Source organism: Macaca fascicularis, chromosome 10 (genome assembly GCF_037993035.2).
Source record: "Macaca fascicularis isolate 582-1 chromosome 10, T2T-MFA8v1.1".
NCBI classification, from domain to species: Eukaryota; Metazoa; Chordata; class Mammalia; order Primates; family Cercopithecidae; genus Macaca; species Macaca fascicularis.
The window spans coordinates 91066415-91088484 of NC_088384.1; the positions used below are offsets into that span (position 1 = coordinate 91066415).

Below are 22070 nucleotides of genomic sequence, written 5' to 3' on the forward strand. Positions count from 1 at the left end.
CTGGGTAGCAGAGCAAGACTACCTCAAAAAAAGGAAAAAAAAAAAAAAAAAAAAAAAGAAAGAAAGAAAATAGCAGCTTCTTCACGTGTAAAATTTGTAAAACAAATTTTACTTGTAGAATGCATTATTCCTACTCTCAGGTCCAGCCCCGTGGCCTGCTCTATAGGAGGATGGTAGGCAGGTGGGTGAGATGAAGTGCCACTCTACCTGAGGAGGCAGTGGGTAAGAGCTCAGGCTTCGCAGTCAGCAAGCCCTGGGTTCATAAGACAGCTTTGTGACCCTCGGCAACATTCTTTGAGGTCAAGTCCCTTGACAGAAAAGGCGATGGGGGACGATGGAGCTGTTGAAAAGGCTCAGTGAAGTAATGTGGAAGCTACTCAGGGCTTGAAGAAATGACTAAAAAAACGACTGCTATATGGATGATTTTCATTAGCACCAGAGGGACGAAACTTGACAGCATTTGGGGAGCCTTTCCAGTCTTGAGATTTCAATTTGGCCAAGATTGGTCAGAGAACTTGGCCCAACTGCCCATTAACAAGAAGGCCTCTTTAAGGAAGAAGCCTTCTGTGAGGCCTGGCCAAGGAAATCCTTTCCCTTGCTACCCAGTGTAGGCAGGATCTGGGAATCCTTATCCTCATGGTGCCCGGCACACAGCAGAAACCCAGGAAATGCCGACTGTGCAAATGAGAATATGCTAGTGAAAGTGATTTTGGGGGGCCAGGATTTCAAGGTCACTAATGGTCCCTTCCCAAGGAAGCAGCGCTGTAATCATACAGTTTAACTCAAGACTGCAACGACTCATAGCAATGTGGAAACAAGAAGGCTCAGGGAACAGAGAACTGTTGTGAGATGGCAGACAGAGGAGGCAGGGCAGCAGAGTTTAAATTCTGGCTCTATCCGGGCCTGTCCCCGAGAGCACAGCCTAGTTTATGCCCTGGCTTTCTCAAGAATCGAGTGTGGGGACACAGAGTCACCACCTGTTGTGTAACTTACTAAATACCTGAAAATTCAAACAACTGTGAAAATGCCTCGAAAAAGTAATAGCACTCAACACATAGAAGCTGTCCCTACAATTATTTCAAATATAAATAACTGTGAAAGTGCCTCGAAAAAGTAATAGCACTCAACCCATAAAAGTTGTCCCTACAATTATTTTTTATAAAAAACATGTTCCATATTGAAAGAAGGGACACCAATGCTGTGGCTATCAGTGTGGGATCTCATCCAGTGTCCTGGTTTTAAATACAACCATATGCTGAGGACTCCCAAAGTGACACCTCCGGCCTTGCTATCTCCCCAATAGCAGCTGTAGGTAATCAATCCAAGTGCCAATTCCATCAGACACCTCAAATCTACCTTGTACAAAACGCAGCTCCCCATCTTCCTAAGCCTGCTCCTCCACCCCTTACCTGCTGGTCTTAACCATCTCAATACATGGCACATCCATTCTCCTATTTGCCTAGTTCACATTCAAATGCATCCAGAATGCAACCACTTCCCACCAGTCCCAACACCAATATGCTGGTCCTAGCTGCTATCATCTCTTGGCCCTATTATGAGGGCCCCTAATGGTTACCCTATTCCCTTCCTTGCTGTTTCCAGTCTTTCCCAAAGCAGTCAGAGGAATGACTTCTCACTTCACTCGGAGTAAAAACCAGTCTTTAAAATGGCCTGTGACAGCTTGACGTGACCTGGTCCCTGCGAGCCCTCAGCCTTCCTCTCCTGGCTGTTTTCTCCAGGCCGTCCCCCAGCTGCCTCACTGTTCCAGTGACTACACACACTCCTCCCCAGGGCACTGCCCTGTCCCACCTGCTACACTCTTTCATTCTCTTCCAGACGTTTTCATCCTCACTTGTAAAATGGGGGTAACTGCACTGCTGTTGCCCAGACTTGTGACAGTCCAGTGTCTGACTCAGAAAGGTGTGGAAGGACTGCTGAGACCCCAGCCTCTCCTGCCCCCATGCCTGGTTTCCTCCCTAGGAGAAGGGCGTGGTCTGCGGGCTACTTCTCAACAGTCTTGAGGAGGAGGGCTGCACTCTTCCAAGCCCTTTTTCCTCTACTGTAGGTTATGGGCCCTTCCTCCTCCATCCTGGAACTACTTCAAGACTCAGGGAAGCCCTGCACATCTGGAGCCCCTGTACTTGCCCAGTTTTCCTAAGCAGACACAGCTCTGGGCTCTGTCCCACTGCCCTGAGCCCACATCAGGTTGGCAGCTCCTCCAGCACATCCACAGGGCCAGTCTTGCCAGTTTTCAACCCTTTAATCTTCACCTCACAGAGGCAACTGCCTGCTCCTGCCCTGAGCACCAACCAGGAATGCCTAGAAACGCTCCACACAGCAACGCACCGTGGAAAGACTCCGGTTCTGGAATCAGCCTGGTTTCCTGATGGGTAGAACAGTAGGAGAAATACCCCTATGCTCTGCCAGCCTAGAGCAAGAGCCATTCCAACAGAAGGCCCTGTGGAGCACCTGGCATACCATGAGCGCCCGGGCAGCACCTGCTCCCCGTGTCCTGAGACGCTGGAGAGGGGCCCACCTGGTTTCGCTGACGCCCCATCAGCAGCACGCAGAGGACATAGAGCACTTCCAGTTTGTACATGATCTCATGCATAATCTTCATTGACTGGGGCAGCTGGGTCCTGGCTGACGTGTGAGGCAGGCCATTCTCCTCAGAAGCCCCTGGAGGAGGGAACACAATGGAGGCTGACACAGCCACCGGAGAGAGGATTGAGTCACGGCTTGTGAGGAAACACATTTCCGTCCCTCGAACCTGCTCTGAACAGACTTGTAGCATAGCCATTCAGCTGGGCCTTGAGCCTGAACAGAGACCCTGAAAGCTGCAAAACTCCCTCCACACCCCCAGGAGCCAGGTAAGCTCAGAGACTCAGAGAAATGGACTCTGCAGTAGTTGTATCTCATCTACTTTTACACGAAGAAAAAATATTCGGACACAGCCAACACAGTAACATGACCCATCCCTCCCTGCTTATCCCCTTCTCCTGCCACCAACCAGACCCCCAGAAGGTGCCCAGGCAGATGTCTGACAGCAAATTATGGGGACCGCTCTTCAAGTCGCAAATGGCCCTACTTACTTGGTTCTACTGAGATTCCATGAGGGACACTGCGGAAGCCCGAGAGGGATTCTTTTTGAAGAATTCCCAATTTTTCAAAAGAACCATCTAAATTTTTCTAAGGTTCAACTTTCTAAAGCAGACTGGGTATCACACCTGATGCTACTGATGCAGATGAACACACTATCTACAGGCAGACTTTCATTTTATCCAATGTCATTACTGCGGACATCAACAGCAGCTAAGTAATATTTACTGGACACTTGACATGTGTCAGACTTGCTGGTTTTATGACTTTGGGCCAGTCCCCTCCTCACTAGGCCTTAGACTGCTCTGTACTACTGCAGCGGACAGCTAGAGTTACTGTGAAGACTGAATGGGAACATAAGAGAAGCCCAGCATCTGATTCTTAGGAAGCCCCCATTCACTCCTAGATCCTTTATTTATGTATTTATTTATTTACTTACTTACTTACAGTCTGGCTGTGTCACCCAGGCTGGAGTGCAGTTGTGCGATCCGGCTCACTGCAACCTCCGCTTCCTGGTTTTAAGCAAGTCTCCTGCCTCAGCCTCCCGAGTAGCTGGGAATACAGGCGCATGCCACCATGCCCAGCTAATTTTTCTATTTTTAGTAGACATGCGGTTTCACCACGTTGGCTGGGCTGGTCTCGAACTCCTGACCTCAAGTGCTCTGCCCACCTTGGCCTCCCAAAGTGCTGGGATTACAGGGGTGAGCCACTGTGCCCGGCCTAGATCCCTATTATTTTAAAAGGGCATCGGTCAAGAGTCAGGAGAGGCTAGGTGATCTTAGCAGAGTGACTTCCCTTCAGTTTCCTCCTTGTTAAGGTGAAAAGATGAATCAATAACTGCCAAGGTCCTCTCAAGCTCCTATAGGAACTGTTTCCCTAGAGGCCTCTATGTGGTATAGAGAAGTGGTTATCAGATATACTCAGGTAAGGCTCATACAGAAAACACAGTGATACTCTGCAAAGTATCAAGACAGAAGAACCTAACTTATTCCGACCAGGTGTGGTGGCTCATGCCTATGATCCCAGGACTTTAGGAGGCCAAGGCAGGTGGACTGCTTGAGCCTAGGAGTTTGAGACCAGCCTAGACAATACAGTGAGACCTCATCTCTATAAAAAAATTTAAAAAATTAGCTGGGCATGGTGGCATGTGCCTGTAGTCCCAGCTACTGAAGAGGGAGAGGTGGGAGGATCGCTTGAGCCTGGAAGGTGAAGGTTGTAGTGAACCAACAGAGATCGTGCCACTGTACTCCAGCGTGGACAACAGAGCTGAACCCTGTCTCCAAAAAAAAAAAAAGAGAGAGAATCTAACTTACTCTATCCTACAGACTTGGAACTACTTTTCCCAGCTGTGTTATGTTAAAATCACAACCCTGGAAGACGACAAGCTGCCGAATAAAGCGTGACTGAGAGACAGCGTGGCACGGTAGTTACGAGCAGAGACCCTGAAGCCAGACTACCGGGTTTGAACCCCAATCACTAACTGGGTGGTCTTCAGTAAATCAGTGGACCTCTCATGCTTCAGTATCCATCCTCCTTTGTAATACAGCAATACTGACAACCATACCCACCCTTTAACGTCGTAAGGAGTAGGGGAATATATTGAAGGTGCCTGAAACAATGCCCGAAGTAAGCAACATACAATTAGAAACTAAATATAAGTTCTCAGAAAACTGACTTTTATGTGCTAATGCTTGCTTGCTACTTTGTATTCTTCTTTTTCATCTCCAAGCTTTTAATGGGAACTAAACAGGTAGGAGACAAAGACTCAGGAAAAATTTACTGGAGAAATTTTTAATTTAAGAGATTCCATCTACTCATATTTATTCTGCTGTACCTTGGGCAAAAAACTATAGTTACTCAATTTCCATGTTAGGACTCCTTGGCCCAGCTTCCAGAACAGTTAAGTGTCGGCTAATCTGTGAAGTGAACCTGAAGAACTATCACGCACAATCCCGCCTCTGTCGTGCACTGCTGTGTGACCTTGTGTGCTCGGCATCCTCAGCACCCAGCCCATGGTGCTCTAGAGAGTCCTGCAGGGAAGGATGTTTATGGAAGCAGTGGGCACAGTGTGGGGCACACAAGTCCTACTGAGAAACAAACATCTGCAAAGCAAGAGACGGGGCAGCCTGACGCCTCTCCAAGTCACCACCAACTTTTGGTGCCTGGCTTGTACAGGCCTGACAGACTTTCTGGGATATTTTCAAGAAACAGTCTCCAAAGCAATGGAGAGCTTAGCAACAAGGACAATCCCAAGGATGAAGATGGGAAAACCAGCTCACGAGGCCTGTGCTTCCCTCCGAGTCTCTTCAGCTCTACCAGGCCGATTGGAGCGGTCACCACTCTCTCTCTGTCGGCACTGCACTCCGTTTTCTGCAGGCATGCACACTCATTTGTTTTCTTTTTTTTAACAGCTTGGAGGTACAATTCACACACCATGCAATTCATCCATTTAATTAACCGTATCATGATTTTTAGGATATTCATAGAGTTGTGCAGCCATTACCACAATCAATTTTAGAGTATCTTCATCACCCCCCGAAATCTGCCTTGTACTCACTATCAGTCACTTCCTATTTCCCACCAAACCCCTTAGTTCTAGGCAACCATGAAACTGTTTTCCGTCTCTAGGTAATTGCCTATTCAGGACACTTCATATTAATGCACTCATGCAATATGCCGTCTTTTGTGACTGCTTCTTTCACCTAGTACAATGTTTTCAGGGTTTATCTATGTCGTGGCACCGATCAGCATTCCCTTTTTTTAACTGCTGAATAACACCCGCTAGTATAAATACGCCACATTCTGGCTTGGCACAGTGGCTCACGCCTGTGATTCCAGCACTCTGGGAGGCCAAGACGGGAAGATCGTTTGAGCGCAGGAGTTTGAGACCAGTTTGGGCAACACAGCAAGACTCTGTCTCTTTTTATTACAAAAAATAAAAAAATTAGCTGGGTGTGGTGGCGTGCACCTGTGTTTCCAGCTACTTGGGAGGCTGAGGTGTGAGGATGGCTGGGCCTGGGAGGTCAGGGCTGCAATGAGTGCAACGAGCTGTGATCACACCACCGCACTGTAGCCTAGGCGACAAAGCTAGACCCTGTCTCCAAAAAAAATAAATAAATAACAATATACCATATCCTGTTTATTCATTCATCGGGTGACAGTCATTTGTGTTGTTTCCATTATTTTGGCTGTTATGAATATGCTGTGATGAACATTCCTGAAAAAGTTTTTGAGTAACACGTATTTCCATTTATCTTGGGTATATACCTGGGAGTAGGATTTCTGGGCCCTATGACATAACTGTATGTTAACCTTCTGAGGAACTGCTAGACTGTAGAATGGCTGCACTATTCTACATGCCCACTAATAGTGAATGTGGGTTCTGATTTCTCCCTATTCTTGCCAACCCTTATTATCCACCTTTTTTGATAGCCATTCGAGTGACTATGAAGTACTATATCATTGTGGGGTTTGTTTTTTCCTCTATCACCTAGACTGAAGTGCAGTGGCAGGACCACAGCTCACTGCAGCCTTGAACTCTGGACCTAAACAATCCTCCCACCTCAGCCTCCCAAGTTGCCAGGACTACTATGGGCACATGCCACCACGCCTGGCTAACCAAAAAACATTTTTTTTTGTAGAGATGAGGTCTTGCTCTGCTGTTCGAGTTGGTCTTGGACAATCTTCCTGCCTTGGCCTCCCCCGAAGTGTTGGGATTACGGTGCCAGCCACTGTGCCTGGCCTCACTATGGTTTTGATTTGCATTTCCCTGATGGCTAATGATGATGAATATTTTTCACGTGCTTAATAATTATTTGTATATCTTCTTTGGAGAGATGTCTATTCAGATCCTTTGTCTATATTTTGAAATGGGTTGTCTTTTTATTATTGAGTTATGGGAGTTCTTTATACATTCTAGATACAAATCCCTTATTAGATATATGATTTGCAAAAATGTCCCAACCCTGTATTCCCCACAAAAACATTCTTCCATGCTGTGTGTTCTCTTTTTACTTTCCTGATAGTGTTTTTTGAAGAACAAAAAGTTTTAACTTTGATGAAGTCCAATCTATTATTTACCTGGTTGCCTGTGCTTCAGATGTCACTGTGTATGACATCTAAACTGTTAAATCCAAGGTCATGAAGCTTTATCCTTATGTTTTCTTCTAAGGTTTTATAAGTTTAGCTCTTTTATTTAGGTCTTTGACCCTTTTAATTTTGTGTATGACATGAGGCAGAGGATCTAACTTCATTCTTTTGCATGTGGACATCAAATGGTCCCAGTACCATTTGTTGAAAAGACTACTACTGTTTCCACCAACGAATGGTCTTGGTACCCGCTGAAAATCAATTGATCATAATAAGCATGAGGGTTTATTTCTGAACTCTCAACTCTGATCAATATGTCTATCCTCAGGCCGGCAGCACAGTGTGGACTGCAGCTTTGTGGTAAGTTTTCAAGTCAGGACATGAGTTCTCTTAGGTTTTTTTTTTTTTTTAAAGACAGAGTCTCACTGTCACCCAGGCTGGAGTACAGTGGCACGATCACAGGTTACTGCAGCCTCAAACTCCTGAGCTCAAGCTAACCTCCCACCTCAGCCTCTTGAGTAGCTGGGACTATAGGTGGGTGCCACGAGGCTTGGCTAATTTTTAAATTTTTTGGAGACAGGGGTCTCGCTATATTACCCACGCTGGTCTCAAACTCCTGAGGCCAAGTGATCCTCCAGCCTCAGCCTCCCAAAGTGTTGGGATTACTGGCATGAGTCACTGTACCCGGCCTAGTTCAAGACTGTTTTTGTTCATGTGAGTCTCTTGCATTTCCACATGAATTTTAGGATCAGCTAGTCCATTTTTGCAAAGTAGACAGCTGAGAGTTCTGACAGAAACTGTGTTGAATCTGCAAGGCTGACCTGTAGATCAGTATGGGAATACCGTTATCTTAACAATATTAATCTTCTGATTCAAAGACAAGGGATATCTTTACATTTATTTAGGGTTTAATTTTTCAATGATGTTTTAGAATTTTCAGAGTGTAAGTTTTACACTTGTTAAGTTGCTAAGTATTTTATTTTTTTGATCCTATTGTAAATAAAGTTGTTTTCTTAATTTCATTTTTGGTTTGTTGATTGCTACTGTATAGAACTACTACTCATTTTTAAATATTAGGCGTCTGAACCTTTGTTGAACCTGTTTATTAGTTTATTGGTTTTTATAGTAGGTTCCTTAGGTTTTTCTACATATAAGATCATCCCATCTGTGAAGAGTTTCACTACTTTTCTAATTTGCATGCCTTTAATTTCTTTTTCTTGCCTAACTGCCCTAGCCAGAACCTCCAATACAATGCTGAAGAGAAGCGGCAACAGCACTGCCACTTCCAGAAACAATCAGGAACTCATGTTGGTCCTGATCTTAGTGGGAGAAGCCTTCCATTTTTTGCCATTAGGTATGATGTTAGCCATGGGTTTCTGTAGATGCCCTTTAACAGGCTGAGGAAGTTCTCTCCTGAGTTTTTGTTTTTACTAGAAGGGGTGTTGGATTTTCTCAAATGCTTTTATGGAAACGATCATGTGGTTTTTGTCCTTTATTCTATTAATACAGTGTATTACATAAACTGATTTTCTTTTTTTTTTTTTTTTTTTTTGAGACGGAGTCTCGCTCTGTCACCCAGGCTGGAGTGCAGTGGCCGGATCTCAGCTCACTGCAAGCTCCGCCTCCCGGGTTTACGCCATTCTCCGGCCTCAGCCTCCCGAGTAGCTGGGACTACAGGCGCCCGCCACCTCACCCGGCTAGTTTTTTGTATTTAATAGAGACGGGGTTTCACCGTGTTAGCCAGGATGGTCTCGATCTCCTGACCTCGTGATCCGCCCGTCTCGGCCTCCCAAAGTGCTGGGATTACAGGCTTGAGCCACCGCGCCCGGCCCATAAACTGATTTTCAAACGTTGAACCAAATTTGTATAAATCCATTTGGTCATGGTATACAATCCTTGTATGTTGCTATACTTGGTGTGCTAGTATTTTGTTGAGGATTTTTGCACCTATAATCATAAGAGATACTGGTCTTGTGATGTCTTTATCTGGTTTTGGTATCATGATAACATGATCTCAAAGAATAAGCTGGGAACTGTTCCTTCCTCTTTTATTTTCTATTAGAGTCTGGAAAGTATTGGTGTGAATTCTTGAAACACTTGGTAGAATTAACCAGTGAAGCCACGTGGGCCAGGACTTTTCTTTGTGGGCAGTTTTTCATTATTTATTCAATCTTCTTGTTACAGTTCTTTCAGGTTTTCTATTTCTTCCTGAGTTAGCTGCGGTAGTTTGTGTCTTTTAACTGGCTCATTTCATCCAGGTTATTTAGTTTATTGGCTTACATGGTTTACAGTATTCCCTTAGAGTCCTTTTACTTTCTTAAGGTTGGTTGTAATGTACCTTCTTTCATTTCTAATTTAGTAATTTAAGCCTTTCTTTTTTGGTCAGTGTGGCTAAAAGTTTGTCAACTTTGTTGATCTTTTTAAAGATTACCTTTAAAAAAATCATCTTTGGTTTTGTAGATTTTCTCTATTGTTTTTCTATTCTCTATCTCACCAGTTTTCACTCTAATCCTATTACTTCCTTTTCCTCTTGAGATGTTTTTTTCCCAATGACTTAAGGTAGACGTTCAGGCAATTTAGATTTATTTAAAAATGTAGGCATTTATAGCTCTAAAGTTCCCTCTAAGTACACTTTAGCTGCATCCCGTGTGATATATAGTGTCATTTTCATTTCTCTCAAAATATTTCCGTGTTTTTTTTTTTTTTTTTTTTTTTTTTTGAGACAGAATCTCGCTGTCACCCAGGCTGTGGTGTGATCTCAGCTCATCGCAACCTCCACTTCCAGGGTTCAAGCAATTTTCCTGCCTGGACCTCCTGACCTTAAGTGACCCACCTCCTCGGTCTCCCAAAGGGCTGGGATTATAAGCGTGAGCCACCGCGCCCAGCCTCAAGATATGTCCTAATTTTGCTTGTGATCTCCTGTTTGACCCACTGGTTATTTAGAAGTATACTGCTTAATTTGCATGTATTTATTAATTTCCCAAGTTTCTGTTATTTATTTATAACTCACCCCACTGGGATTTGAGGACATACTTTTGTACAATTTTAATCGTTTTAAATTTGCTGAATTTTTTTAACAGCCTAGCATATGGTCTATCCTGGAGAATGTTCATGTGCACTTAAGAATGTGCATGCTGTAGTAGTTGGCTGGAGAGGTCTACAGTGCTCTGTTAGTCCTTGTTGGTATACAGTGTTTTAAGTCTTCTGTTTTCCTGTTGATCTTCTGCTTAGTTTTATCCATTATTAAAAGTAGTATGTTAAGGTCTCCAGCTGTTGTTTTTGAACTACTGCTTTCTTCCAATCTGTTAGTTTTTACTTCACGTATTTTTTGGGGGCTGTTTTTAGATGCATACGTGTTTATAACTGTTATATCTTCTCGATGGTTTCACCCTGTTATTACAAAATATCCCTATTTTGCTCTGATAATAGTTTTTGTTTTAAAGTCTCTCCAGCTCTTTTGGCTTGGTGGTGGTGGCTCACACCTGTAATCCCAGCACTTTGGGAGGCCAAGGCAGGCGGATCACCTGAGGTCATTTGAGACCAACCTGGCCAACATGGTGAAACCCCATCTCTACTAAAAACACACACAAAAATGAGCCGGGCGTGGGCTCCACGCCTGTAATCTCAACTACTTGGGAGGCTGAGGCATGAGAATCGCTTGAACCCAGGAGGTGGAGGTTGCAGTCAGCTGATCGTGCCATTGCACCCCAGCCTGGGCGACAGAGTGAGACTCTGTCTCTCCAACTTTTTAAAAGTACAGCCTCTCCAGCTTTCTTGTGGATGCTGCCTGCATGATACATCTTTTTCTGTCCTTTACTGTCCTATTTTATCTTTGAATTGAAAGTGTGTTTTCTGTAGGTTGCATATAACTGGATCTTGTTTTCTGATCCAATATAACAATCTGTCTTTTGAATGGTTAAATCGATTCACATTTAATGTTATTACTGATAAAGCTGGACTTACTTCTGCCATTTTTTTGTTTTCTGTAGTCTTGTGTGTTTTTTTGTTCCTCAAAAAAAATTTTTTTAAAATCTGAAAAATATTAAGATGTATGTGGTAAGCAACTTTTTTTTTTTTTTTCCTGATATGGAGTTTCACTCTTGTTATTCAGGCTGGAGTGCAATGATGCCATCTTGGCTCCCCACAACCTCCGCCTCCCAGGTTCAAGCGATTCTCCTACCTCAGCCTCCCGAGTACCTGGGATTACAGGCATGTGCCACCACGCCCAGCTAATTTTGTATTTTTAGTAGAGATGGGGTTGCTCCATGTTGGTCAGGCTGGTCTCGAACTCCTGACCTCAGGTGATCCGCCCACCTTGGCCTCCCAAAGTGCTGGGATTACAGGTGTGAGCCACTGCACCCAGCCAGCAACTTCTAAGAAAGTAACTTGGGAAATACAGTGAAGAAATAATTGAAGGAGATATAATGTTATACTAGAAAATATTAATCAAAAGAAACACTAAAGCTTTCTGCCTCTTCTGGTATTACATCCAGCTGTTAGGCTCTATTAACTGCTGTCTGAATTCTCGACTGTTTTTGACAATGCCCTGGAGTATACACTGCTCCCAAGTCTAATTCAATTAAATTCAGGAAGGGGTGATTTTTGAAATTGAGCTTTGTTCTGACCTTAGGAGAGTTCTTCTCAGCTGTCTCCTTCCCTGGTTCTCTGGTGAACTAGCTGGCCTGTGCATCACCTTGTTCTTAATTAAGAAGAGGTACCTGGCCGGGCATAGTGGCTCATGCCTATAAACCTGGCACTCTGGGAGGCCAAAGAGGGTGGATCACCTAAGGCCAGGAGTTTGAGACTGGCCTGGCCAGCATGGCAAAACCCTTCTCTATTCAAAAAAAGAGAAAATACAAAAAATAAAAGAGTAAAAAAAAGAAGAGCTACCTGTCTCTTTTTATTTGCTTACCATCAAAATCTCAGGCATGAACTTCCCTAGACTCTGTTCTTACTAACTGCCTTTCTCTGTGGGCAAATTCTCAGAGCATGGTCAGTAGCCTCTAGTCTTCTGGGCTTGCCTTTCCCAGTGCAAAACCTCTGTACATGAGCAAGCAAGCTTAGGCAAAGGTGATCACAGCCATAGAATTCTTGGCCGGAAGTATGTGGGATAGAGCTTCCATACCGTGAGTGCAGTATGGAGTTGGGTGGAGGAAGGAAGCCTCTGACCTCTTTGCCATACTTACCGAGAACTCAGCCTCTTCAATTTGGAGCTGGAGGGAAGAAGAAAAGCTGGTGGCCTCCCACTCCCAGTGAGATACCTATTCCTCGTTTGGGAGCTGAGAATTCCTGGGTTTGTGTATTCTGAACCTGCTGGCCAGAATCGAATGCTTTAGGGATGGGCACCTAACCAAAGATGGGCCAGAGTTCTTTACCAGGAAGCTGCAGCTGAGACTGGGAGTCTTCTTATTTAATAGGCAGTCTTCTGCCTAGTCCCATCAAGGGGACCAGGAAAAGACAGGGCACAGTAAGACAGAAGACTAAGAAACATTGTAGAAAGAAAAAGAGATGAGGAGAGAAGTTTCTAGGTTCCTAAGAATGTTCTGGTTACTGGTTCTTGTCAGTCCCTGAGACACAGCTGTCTCAGGTCTGCAACAAAGCCCTTTTCCCTGAAATCAAGTCCACTTTGGGGAGTTCAGTGAGGTTTCTGTAACCAGCTATCAAAAGAGTCTTAATAGTCATGGTCTAGAATTGCCTCAAGGAAAATACTACTTTGAGCAAATCTCCAATTAATCCTCCTTGGAAAGGAGAGCAAGAATGGTCCCAGGTGCCCATGGAAAAGCTCCCGATCGCTCAGGGGACCCATCCTCCCATACCTTGATTGTGCTCTGACTCCTCATTGGCCACTCGCATCAGGGCATCTAGCACCAAAGCATTGTCTAGCCATGTGTACCACTCCTCCAACTCCTGAAGGAAGCTGGCTGTGCCCGTTGACTCTGACACCTTTCGAGTCGCCAGTTTGCAAAGCCGCTCAACAAAGCCAGGGATGCTGAGAAGGGCCGCTGACAGGGAAAGAACAAGCGAGGAAATTTTCAAAACAGAGACCAGCAAAACTACCCCTAAAGCCCTGACAAACAATCTGCATGATAGGAATAATTCTTACTCTGATAGTAGCTAAAGCTACTCTTTTAAAATGAAATGTCAAGCCAAGGTAAATAGTAATTATGTTATAGGCATAAGCTCAATTTTTAGCAGGTACAGGGAAACAGTCTTTTTAATCTACTGGGAATGCATATTAGAATAATCTTAATGCCTTAAATTTGTGTGTCTTTGAGCCAAGAGGTCAATTTCTGGGGATTTACCACAGGGAAATAACCAGTCATATTACAAGAGAATATCTGTGTAAGGAGGTTCACTGATGTGGTTTCTGTAACAGCAAAAAGGTGAAGATAACTAAATGTTCATCAATAGCTGATTAATTAAATACAATGATACATTTATACAATGGAACACTGCATAGATACTAAGAATGATGACACATATACCTTTATACAGTGACTCAAAACAGCTGTTTACTTGTTAGAGAAAGAGAGTAAATTATTTAAACAATATGAGTTTAGTTAAGTTCATTTTCTTCAAAAATTTAAATATTTACTTCTTTAAAATACACAAATAAGGAATGAAAACATATATACCAAGGGATTTGCTGTGGCTGTTCCTGAGTAGGAGAGAATATAAACATTTCTCTTAAAATTACTCATCTACAGTTTCTAATTTTCCTATAACATTTACTGGCAGGATGAAAGAAGATAAACTTTTTTTTAAGGTAAAGAAAAAAACTGAATAATCACCCAATTTTTCTTTCCACCAGTCTCATTTTATTTACAATGAGTGAGGTGGAAACTCTGATCGGCATAGTAGAACATCATAAACTTTGGAGGCGGGGAGATCCAGATTCACATCCTGACTCTGTCATCTAACCTTCTTTAAAATGAGACTAATGCCTGTTCATGTTTGCCTGAATATGCATTAAATCTCTCTGGAAGGACAGAAAAGAAGCCAAGAGCAGTGGCTGCCACAGTAAACGGCCATAAGGTAGAAATAGCCAAAATGTCCATCAAATGGAAAAGGGAATTTAGGTCAATGGGAATAATAGTGGAATGGAAACTTTTCAATAAATACTTTTGAATCCGCAGATTTTTTGGAACCATTTGAATATTACACCTAATTAAAAATTAATAAATAACTAGATATTTCAGGATATCAAGGAATTACCATTAATTTTTGATATGATGACAGAGTTACATTTCTTAAAAGTCATTATCTTGTAAAAACACTGAGATATATGCAGGTGAAATTATACAATGTGTGTCTGGGGTTTACTTCAAAATAACCCAAGGTGAAGTAGGGAATAGTGAATGGGAGTAGAGATAAAGTAAGACAGGCTTGAACTCCTGGCCTCAAACTATCCACCCACTGTGGCCTCCCAAAGTGCTGGGATTACAGACTTAAACCACTGCTCATGGCCTTTTTTTTTTTTTTTTTTTTTTTTAATAAATGATTTAAAAAATTTTTTTATATTGACAAGGCTAAGTGCAGCGGCTCATGCCTATAATCCTAGCACTTTGGGAGGCCCAAGTGGGTGGATCACTTGAAGCTAGGAGTTTAAGACCAGCCTTGTCAACATGGCGAACTCCGTCTCTACCAATAATACAAAAATCAGCCAGCCACCTGTAGTCCCAGCTACTCAGGAGGCTGAGACATGAGAATTGCTTGAACCTAGGATGCAGAGGTTGCAGTGAGCCGAGATCGCACCACTGTACTCCAGTGTAGGCAAGAGTGATACTCTATCTACACACACACACACACACACACACACACACACACACACAGCAAGAGTGATACTCTATTTACACACACACACACACACACACCCTCCCTATAAATTAGTGAGTGGCTATGACGTTTGACCTTACTTATACTACATTAAGGTTCCTCAAAAAGTCAAACATAAAATTACCGTATGACCCAGCATATTTCACGCCTATATATATACCCCAAAGAACTGGAAACAGGTGCGCACACAAATATGTGTACACACACGTTCATAGCAGCACTATAAGATGAAAACATTCCAAATGTCCGTTAACTGAAGGGATAAACAAACTGTGGTATCTACATATGATGAGTATTATTCAGCCATATAAAGGAATGAAGTACTGACATGATACAACATGAATGAACCTCAAAAACATTATGCCAAGTGAAAGAAACCAGATTCAGAAGGCCATATGCTCTATGATTCTGTTCACAGTCATGCATGGCATTAACGCTGTTGCGGTCAATGACAGACCATGTAGAAGATGGTGGTCCAATCAGATTATAATACCATATTTTTACTATAACTTTTTTCTATGTTTAGATACACAAATACCATTATGGTACAACTGCCTACAGTATGTAGTACAGAAACATGCTGTACAGGTTTGCAGCCTAAGTGTATCATGGGCCACACCAGCTAGGTTTGTGCAAGGACACCCTATGACATTCACACAATGACAAAATTGCCTCACTGCATTTCTCAGAAGGATAGAGATTGCTAAGTGACACACGACTGTATATGAAGTAATCTGAATAGGTAAATCCACAGAGAAAAAAGCAGAACGGTGGTTGCCAGCGGTTGGGGAGAAAGGGTAATGGGAAGTAGCTGCTTAATGTGTACGGGGTTTCCTTTTGGGGTGATGAAAATGTGCAACTGGATAGACGTGGTAGCTGCACAACACTGTAAATTTATGAAATGCCGCTGAGTTGTTCACTTTAAAATGGCTAATTTTATGTTATGTGACTTCCATCTCCATAAAATAATTACGCAGAAATAGATATCTGTTTGAGACACCTTTTTTTTTTTTTTTTTTTTTTTTTTAACATATCAGCCTGGCAAATATAAAAAAGTTTGATAACGCTCTGTACTGGGAAGGCTACAGGCAACAGGGTGGGAAGATGAACAAGTAATTTCTTTGGAAGGTGAATTTGTCAACACATCGATTTCCATTAATGAAGGACTAATTAAATTATGGTATGCCCATATAATAAAATACTATATAATTACAAAAAGGAATCATATAATTCTATATATGCTAGAGTATAATTTTTGGCAAGGTAAGTTTAATAAAAAGAGACAGAGCAGTGCTTATTTTATATTACCTATTTACATTACCATCTGTACAAACAGGAAGGAGTCAGTCTCTCTCTCCCTCTTTCCCCCATCCACGACTGGGCATGGATAGAAGATCTCTGGAGGGACGTTTAAGAAACTGGTAAAAAGTTACCACAGGGAGGGGGACAAACTCTCTGCTGTACTTTTTGTACCATTTTTAAAAAATCTTAGGTGTATATTATTTTTTCTAAAAACAAATAAATAGGCTGGGTGTGGTGGCTCACGCCTGTAATCCCAGCACTTTGGGAGGTCGAGGTGGGTGGATCACCTGAGGTTGGGAGTTCAAGACCAGCCTGGCCAACATGGTGAAACCCCATTTCTACTAAAAATACAAAAAAATTAGTCGGGTGTGGTGGCACATGCCTGTAGTCCCAGCTACTTGGGAGGCTGAGGCACAAGAATCGCTTGAACCAGAAAGCGGAGGATGCAGTAAGAAAAGATTGTGCCCAGCCTGGGCGACACAGCCAGACTCAGTCTCAAAACAAAACAAAACAAAGCAAAAAAAACAAAAAAGAAATAAAAAGAATTTGTATTCTACATGAAAATCTTCACAAAGCTGGATTTTTATTCTTATACTTCTGTTCTCAGCAAAAGTAGCTCCCGCTGCTTGACCTGCTCCTCTCAGGACAGCAAGTAGGAGCTAGTCTTCCCCATTCCTGCACACTGAATTCACACACTCCTCCAGATGGGAAGTGCCCAGCACTCAGGGTTATAAGTCAGACTTCCCACCCGAGATTCTTGAGCTGTTGTGAGTCACTCACCTCCTGAAAAGCTAACGAAAGCTACAGACTGTCTCCCTAGAAAGAAATTTGCTGGACCAATCATACCTAGCAACTCATACACAATCTCATGGGCTGACACCCCAGCATATCCAGTCCTTGTAATTCTCACAGCTTTAGCAGTGGCTACCACACCTGGCTGGTTAATGGTAAACTGACAACTACATCACTCACAACTCCTGGGAATTTCTGCAGAAGCAGGCCTCTTCTCTCCTCTCACTGCTGAAACATCAGTATTCCCCCCACACTCCGGTAGTCTCCCCTCCTGCTTTCCAGCTTCATGTGCTGCATAATTCAGCCCCTCTCAGCTAAGTGTCACTTATAAATTGACAATTATCTAGCCTATAGCTTCATTTGCATCTCTGCTAAAAATCTTGAAAGATGTTACTTTCCCCCAGAAGGAAACCAGTTGTTCTCTTCTGAATCGACAGAAGGAACAACTGGTAGTTCTGAGAATCCCAAAAAGGACTCAAAAAATAATGATTTATGCGATCTTCCTGGAGGTCAGATAATTTACGTAAATTATCTGACCTCCAGGAAGATCGCATAAATCATTATTTTTGCTGGGCAAGAAAATGACCTCACAGCCACAGTTTATTAAAACAAAATGAAAACTTTTTGGCAACATCCTACATATTTCAGCTTTCCATACAGTTATGGACTGTATCCCTCCAGCCCCTGCAAATTCATATATTGAAGCTCTAGCCCCAAATATGACTGCGTTTTGAGATAGGCCCTTTAGGGAGTGTGGTGGTGTGACGGTTAATTTTAGCTGTCAATTTGACTATACTGTGGGATGCCAACGTGGCTGGCATAGCACTGTTTCTGGGCGTGTCTGTGACGGTGATTCCAGAAGAGATTGGTGTATGAGTCTGTGAACTAAGGGAAAATCTGCCCTCAATGTGGGCAGGCACCATCCAATTGGCAGGGGAACAGTGGGAGGCGATGGAGGAAAACCAAAAGGGATTCTCCCCCTTCTGGAGCGGGAAGTTTTTCTCCTACTGCTCTTGGATATCAGACTCCAGGATCTTAGGCTTTTGGTCTCTGAGACTCGCACCAGCAGTCTCTGGGGTCCTCCAGCCAGGGAGCTACACCATCAGCTTTCCTGGTTCTAAGTTTTCTGGACTTGGACTGAGCCATGCTAACGGCTTCTCAGGTTCTCCAGCTTGCAGACGGCTTCTCTTTTATTTTATTTTTGGAGATGGAGTTTTACTCGTTGCCCAGGCTGTAGTGCAATGGTGCAATCTCAGCTCACTGCAACCTCCGCCTCCTGGGTTCAAGCAATTCTCCTGCCTCAGCCTTGCAAGTAGCTGGGAGTACCGGCATGTCACTCCACACGGAATACCGGCGTGTCACCACGACTGACTAATTTTTGTTGCAGATGGCTCATCATGGGACTCCTCCGCCTCTGTGATCATGTGAGCCAATTCCCCTAACAAATCTCCCCTCATAAATCCTACTGCTTCTGTCTCCAGATCTGGAGACTGCTGCCTAATACAGGGAGGTAATTAAGGTTAAATGAGGTTACAAGTGTGTGGGGCCCTAAACGGAGAGGACTGGTGTCCTTCTAAGAAGAGGAAGAGACACCAGAGATCTCTGTCTCTCCTCACAGACGCAGAGGAAAAGTCACATGTGGATACAACAAAAACGTGGCCTTCTACAAGCCAGGAAGAAAGGCCTCACCAGGAACCAATCCTGACAGCACCTTGCTCTTGGACTTCTAGTCTCCAGAACTGTGAGAAAAATAAATGTCTGTTAGTTAAGTCACCTAGTCTATGGTATCTTGTTATGGCAGCTCAAGCTGACTGACACACACATCTGAGATAAAGGCATTCGCTACTGGAGTGCAATTCAAGAATGACAACATTCAGAGGACTAAGACTTTTCTCACCCGCTCATGATTTAATTATGTCCACTGGCTTGGCCTTCCCAGGGCATTCGAATGGAGAAAATTATGTGGGTAAGGGAATGGAGTAGGAATTACCGTCAGAGTCGGGAGGAGTCAGACCCTGCACAACCTCATGTGTGGAACCTACAACATTTAAGCTTTGTTCCAAAAGCTACAAGCAGAATCACATACAGACTGTCTACTACGTTAGTCACACAGGTATGAAAGTGAATCTAGATATTTTAGAGAGACTTAAAAAACTTCCCAAATAAAAAAACAAAAACAAAAACTGAGCTTTGGGTTCTCAGTTAATCAAAAAAGCCCAGCTGACCAGAACAGTTCATTCCTCAAGAATAATGGGTAATGCTGGTTTTACTTAAGTCAGTTTACAAATAGACATATGAAGGCAATCAATACTAACAGGATCAAAATCATCTGCCAGAATAGATTCCTTAAATGGGAAACTAAAAGGTGCAAGTTACTTAGTGCCTCGGCATACACAGGTATCCCATACAGAACCGTTCTAGTCCTCAGTTTCCTCACATGTGCAATGGGGATACTAATCTCTATTCCACAGGGCACTTGAAGGATTAAATAAAATCACTTATAGGTAAAGCAGCTAGCTCAGTGTTTGCCATGTATCAGGAGCTTAGCAAATACTACCTTTTGTCAATGTATATGGAGGTGTGTACACCAGTTCTGAGGTATAATTCAGTTATAATGAAAGTCACATATTTTTTTAAAAGGCAATTTCCTAAAATGAGAACTCCCCGCAAATCATAAAGGAGTCGGAAGAAAACTGTACACAGACCAAGGAAGACCTTGTATCTAGGGACACAGGAGGAAAAGCAAACCTGAAGAGATAATAAACAAACTGTGGTCAGAGTCCGCAAACCTCTACCTTTACATATGACCACAACATGTAAAATTATATTCCCTAATAACCTACAAAGTATAGTTATGACCACCTCGTATTCCTAACTAAAACTAGACAATAACAGAGTGAATGGCGGGCTCATATTCAGCCTCAGGAGAGGAGGCTGCTCTGAAGCACCTGACAACTCTGCAGAGCCAGCCTGGGGAATGCACACAACTGGACTTCAGAAACAAAGAACTGTTTTCAGAGCATGATTAGGGTTACCTCTGGATGGCTGTGGTTTTCCACTGCTGCTTTTTAATGATGCATCTGTATTATTTTACCTTGTTTATTTGGTGTACCCTAAGGTACACCAAAGGCTTTTGTATAAACAACATTTCTAGCCTGTTAACACTGAAAAACTAGCTTTTAAGACACAAGTTTCAGTTCAAATATGAATTATCTACACTCTTATGGCCAAAACACATATATGCCAGTTTCTCCAAAATCTGTGCAGGCAACAACATTTTAGAAAGAACACAGTTCTTTTGCTACTGAACAGAAATAGGTGGGGTAGGTTGGTTAGAATAGTGTTTTGTTTTTAAAGTAATATATTTACACGGTTCTAAAATCAAACAATATATGAATGTATACTCCCACTGCTACTACCTTCCCTTACCAGCTACTTCCTATTAACAACCACTTTAGGTTTCTTGTGTATCCTTTCAGTTTCTTTAGGCATACCATATGTGAGCAAACGTATGGTCTTATTCTCCCCCAACTTAATACAAAAACTATCATATCATACACACTGTTCTGTATTTTCCTCTTTATCATTAATATATCTTGGAGATTCTTTCTATAGCAGTACATAGAGATCTTCATTTTTTCAAAGCTACATAATTTTCCATTATATAAATATTGAATACATTAAGCAGTCTAGTGTTAATGAACATCTGGGTTGTTTTCAGTCTTTTGTTATTACAATGTTGCAATGAATAATAATTTTTTTTTTTTTTTTTTTGAGACGGAGTCTAACTCTGTTGCCCAGGCTGAAGTGCAGTGGTGCGATCTGGGCTCACAGCAACCTCCGCCTCCTGGGTTCAAGCAATTATCCTGCCTCAGCCTTCCGAGTAGCTGGGACTACAGGCATGCACCATCACACCCAGGTAATTTTTATATTTCTAGTAGAAACGGGGTTTTGACATGTTGGCCAGGCTGGTCTCAAACTCTCAACCTCAAGTGATCCTCCTGCCTCAGCCTCCCAAAGTGCTGGGATTACAGGCGTGAGCCACCGTGCCCAGCCTTAATGAATAATCTTGTACAGTAGTCCTCCCTTAGCCAAGACCCCCACAGTGGATACCTGAAATGGCAGATAGCACCAAACCCTATATATACTATGTTTTTTCTTATATATGTACATAACTATGATAAAGCTTAATTTATAAATTAGGTACACTAAGAGATTAACAACAATAACTAATGATAAAACATGACAATTATAACAAGATGCCGTAATAAGAGTTATATGAATGTGGTCTCTCTCTGGAATTTTCCAGTTAATATTTCGGATTGCAGTTGAACAGGTAACTAAAACCACAACGTGAAACTGCATACAAGAAGGGACTAGTGTCTATACATCATTATCTATAAAATGAAGGCCCAGGAGAGACTTACTAGATCAAAAAGTATATGCATTTGTAATTCTGATAAAAAGTAGTTCTTAACTTTTTTTGTGGTTCTGAACCCATTAACAAATCTAATGAAAGGTATGGAACTTGGTTCCCAAAATAATGAACAGATACACAAAATTTACATACTAGGAGCCTTCGCATGGATCCATCTCTAGAGATATTAAAAAGGGGTGCCAGGTGTGGTGGCTCACACCTGTAATCCTAGCACTTTGGAAGGATGAGGTGGGTGGATCACTTGAGCCCAGGAGGTCAAGACCAGCCTGGGCAACATGGCAAAACCCCATCTCTACAAAAAATACAAAGATTAGCCCAGTGTGGTGGCACCCGCCTACAGTCCCAGCTACTCGGGTGGCTGAGGTGGGAGGATCACCTGAGCCCGGGGAGGTCAAGGCTGCAGTGAGCCATGATTGTGCCACTGCATTCCTGCCTGGGTGACACAGTGAGCTCCAATCTCAAAAAAAAAAAAAAAAGAAATAAGAAAAAAAGTTAGATGATTTAGGAAAGGCCT

At 42.8% G+C, this 22070-nt stretch overlaps 1 protein-coding gene across 1 annotated transcript in view; it reads right to left on the reverse strand.

The window, feature by feature from the left end:
* TRPC4AP (transient receptor potential cation channel subfamily C member 4 associated protein) overlaps positions 1-22070 on the reverse strand; it is an 88897-nt gene that overhangs the window by 15561 nt on the left and 51266 nt on the right. The window contains 2 exon segments of the mRNA XM_045362809.2: positions 2537-2703; positions 13005-13190. Of these exon segments, the coding sequence (XP_045218744.2) occupies positions 2537-2703; positions 13005-13190 (353 nt within the window).